Consider the following 3,860-nt stretch of genomic DNA (forward strand, 5'->3'; position numbering starts at 1 on the left):
TTCACTTGTGGTTCGATCATTGATCGGATAGTGCCTCCCGTAGAAGCATCCAATAACATACGCGTTTGACTCCTGAGACCTTTAATGAAATTTTGCATCTACTCCATATTATTCATATTGCAATCCGGGCATCTGCGTAACAAAAGTTTAAATCTTTCCCATGAGTCATAAAGCGACTCAGTTTCCTGCTGCTCAAAATTTACAATATCTGGTATTCACTCGGTAAACTGAGTAGTGGTGAAGAATCTTTCTAGGAATTTGTCCTCCAATTCCTTCCAAGTTTGAATTGTTCCATTTGGAAGGAAACATAACCAATCCTTATCCCTTCCAATTAGTGAGAACCCAAACAACCTCAACTTAACCTGGTCACCAGTGACATTGATTAGTTTGCACATCGAAGTTGTTTCATAGAAACGTGCAAGATGCTTCCACGGGTCTCTAATCGCGTTCACGTCGAATGGATTGTCTCTTAAACTTGAAAGCACATAATTCTTAATATCAAAGTTAGAAGGGTCTGCCAGTACAAACCCTTTCGAAACCTGACCTTCATCAGTTCTTTTACAGTAATCCTCCATAGTTTAGGGTGGTATAGTTGCCATGGTGAATTCCTCTTCAGAATCAGAAGAAATCAGTGGTTGATCTTCAACTAAGATCCCTTAAGCTATATTTTCTTCTTTGACTTCTCTCCTGATAACTTGTACGTTTCTTTCAATTTTTGGATCAAACAGTGTCAACGTCGATCCTGAGTTGCACATACACAAACAGAGAATACCTCAGTAGCACTATGACTATTAAGAAAATAAAACAAAAATAAAAAAGACTAAAAGTAACACTTTGCACAAACGTCACTTTGTTGAAATATCAATAATCCCCGACAACGACGCCAAAAACTTGATGACTTCTCGAAAAATGTACTGATAGTGTCGCAGTAATAAAAAGATCAAATCTATGGGGCTTGCTTTTTAACAAGATAAAATGTTTGCAATGTATATAAAATAGTAAAAAGGGGGATTTTCGAGTTTGCAAAATGCGAAAAGTAAATAAGTGTTTAAACAAAATTACGAAAGCGGTCAGGTTGTGTTTAGAAACCCCTATTTATCTATTGTTGATATTTGATGCCTTATATGAATGATCTTATCATTATAACCCCACGAAGAATTAACAAAGTAGTTATAACTGATCCCTCGCAAAATAACTCACTAATCACTACTTGGAGCTTCCTATCCCTAGTCCACTAGTATAAACAGGATTAGGCGATGCACAAAACTTTAATTCCCTATGCCACTACTCGGGGTCTCCTATTCCTATTCAACCATTGTAAGTACAATAATTTCCATAGGTCTAACACATAGAATAATGGTCAATATTCCATATGTGCCCACAATCAACTTAAAAGAGTATCTCACTTAAAAAGCATTAAGAACAATAAGTAATTGTATAAGATTACCAATCAAAAAGTTCATACAAAGTCAACTCGACATATTACCCAACAATATTGAAATAAGTTAATCATAACACAACCTAACATAGAGGAGCTTAGTTACTCATAATTCAAATTACACTATAAAAAATGATAGATGAAAATAACATATGAATTTCCTTGAAGTAATGGCCTCCAATGGCTTCTAAATCCCTAAAAATCACCCTTGATGCTGTAAAAATCGTTCTTTGCTCTCCAAAATTCGTAACCCTTACCAAAATGCAGAATTTCCCCTTAAAAGAGCTCATAATGGATCAGACGCGTCAGAAAAATCCTAGAAAAATGGACCATCACACCCACGATGCAACCTTTATGTAACTATCGCGCGCGCGATGGTGTGCTTAATTTTTCCCTAAGTTAAACTCTTTTGCTCCCCTTTTCACCTAAATTTCACTAAGTCCAATTTCTTCATACTAAGCTATTTTTCCCCATTATTTGGTCTTTATTATTCATTTTAGATCATCTTTCACTTGTTTTGATCTGATTCTTCGACTAAATTTCTATAATGACGAACTGTCATCAGAGCTTCAAGATAAGTTGAAGAAAACACGGGCTTCAATCACTAACTGAGAGATTACACTTCTTGGACGTGGTTACTTTGAGTTCTCATTCTAAACTCGTGAAGATATCAACAGTATTTTTAGCGAGGGAACATGGGATTTAAAACCATAAATGCTATAGTTGTTAGCATGGACTTTTGATTTTAGGCCGGAGAATTTGAAAATTACAAACACTATGCATAGTATAACATGGTATGCCTTTAGAATATAGGGAGTCTACAACTCTCTTTTCCATTTTCTTGGTCATTGAAAAGCCTTTATCCTTGGATTAGCTAACAATGAGAAGGACAATGGGATATTTAACATAAGATCAAATTGAATTAAACATGGTAGATACATTGCATAATCCTATATTGGTTAAAAGATAAGGATGTGTATTATATGCTAATTAGGATTATGAAAGCTTGCCTTCATTATGTAGTCATTGCACTTGCGTAGGACATAATAGAGATCAATGTTGGAAATTAAAGGAAAAATGGGTTGAGAAGTCAAGTGACAAACCTGTTCAAAGGTATACCCCAAGAAACAAGCTATGGTGGAACGAACTAATCAAGAAATGGTGATGAAAGGGATGTACAAGTCAAATATATTGACACAGCCTATAATTTAGAATTCTCCAAATTGTATAATCTAGTTAATATGAAATAGGAGAGAAATAAGCCAACATTGAGATAAATGATGAGGTGGAGAGTGAGATAATTACTGAGATTATGGAGGATAGTATTGGTAATAATGAGCACGGTGATACGAATCAGGCACAAATTGAGGATGTAAATTATGCATGGAAAAAAAGTGGAGTTGAATGTAAATACAAAGGTTAAGGTCAATTGAGAGATGAGGAAGAGATGTCAATTACTCAAGAGCTCGGCAAACTCAAGAGATGAGGAAGAGGCATTATGAAGATGATTGAGATACTTCATATATAAGAGCTCAACAAACTCAATTGAGAGATGAGGAAGAGGTGCCAATTACTCAAGAAAATAACAAATGTGCACTTTTTAGGGGGAAAAGCAGGGGAAGGCCTAAATAACATTTATCTAGAATGGAAATTAATACCCGAGCCATGTCAGGTAAATACCAAAGATCTCAATGAAAACCATTTATTGAAATGCACATGGGGAATAGAACATGGACACAATATTAACAATGTGAAATTTATGTAATCAATACAAGCCTTACTTGCTTTTGATAGTTATACCAATTATGTCTTGCTCTCATTTTCCTTTGGATTGTTTAACCTAACTTAGACTTGTAAGATTTGAAATGAATTCCAAACAACATAATGATTCAAATTGATGGTACTTATCTGTCAATAACTTACAAATTGGTTTGCTTTATCTCTTAGAATATTATATTACCTTTCCAATTAAAGTGGATCAAAAGAATTTTAACATGTCATCCATTTATTCTAGCACATCTCATATGATTAGAAAACAAATATAGATAGAGCTAAGTATTTTTTGTCAAATTAATCATGGCCATTAATGGTGTATTATTGGGGATTTAAATATAGTGATTGAAGCCCGTAAAATATTTAGTAAAAGACATCCTAATAATACATAAGTTGATGAATTTCTAAGATGGAGAAACCAAAATATTCTTATATATTTTGATATTAATGGAAGCTACTATAAATGAGCAAATGATATAAGGGAGGGGGAATCTATACATCAATTAGCTTTTAAAGATTAATATGCAATCAAGATTAAATTTATGCTTAGAACATAAGTCGTTGTAGTACTTTGACCAAGAACCACTCAAATCACCACCTTATTCTATTTAGTTGTTACATGAACATTGTAGACTTTGTCAAACCATTT

The 3,860-nt window shown here is 34.0% G+C and overlaps 1 protein-coding gene across 1 annotated transcript; it reads right to left on the reverse strand.

Annotated features, from left to right (window-relative positions):
* Window positions 1-215: 215 nt before the first annotated feature.
* LOC127135809 (uncharacterized) lies at window positions 216-575 on the reverse strand. Its single transcript, XM_051062445.1, has one exon. The coding sequence runs from the start codon at window positions 573-575 to the stop codon at window positions 216-218; it is 360 nt and encodes a 119-aa protein (XP_050918402.1).
* Between the last annotated feature and the right edge of the window lie 3,285 nt (window positions 576-3,860).

The sequence above is a fragment of the Lathyrus oleraceus genome, chromosome 4, assembly GCF_024323335.1.
Source record: "Lathyrus oleraceus cultivar Zhongwan6 chromosome 4, CAAS_Psat_ZW6_1.0, whole genome shotgun sequence".
Classification (NCBI taxonomy): domain Eukaryota; kingdom Viridiplantae; phylum Streptophyta; class Magnoliopsida; order Fabales; family Fabaceae; genus Lathyrus; species Lathyrus oleraceus.

What these genes read in the sequence shown, in the direction of transcription:
- LOC127135809 (XM_051062445.1), bottom strand. Translation starts at nt 575, where the DNA reads ATGGAGGATTACTGTAAAAGAACTGATGAAGGTCAGGTTTCGAAAGGG.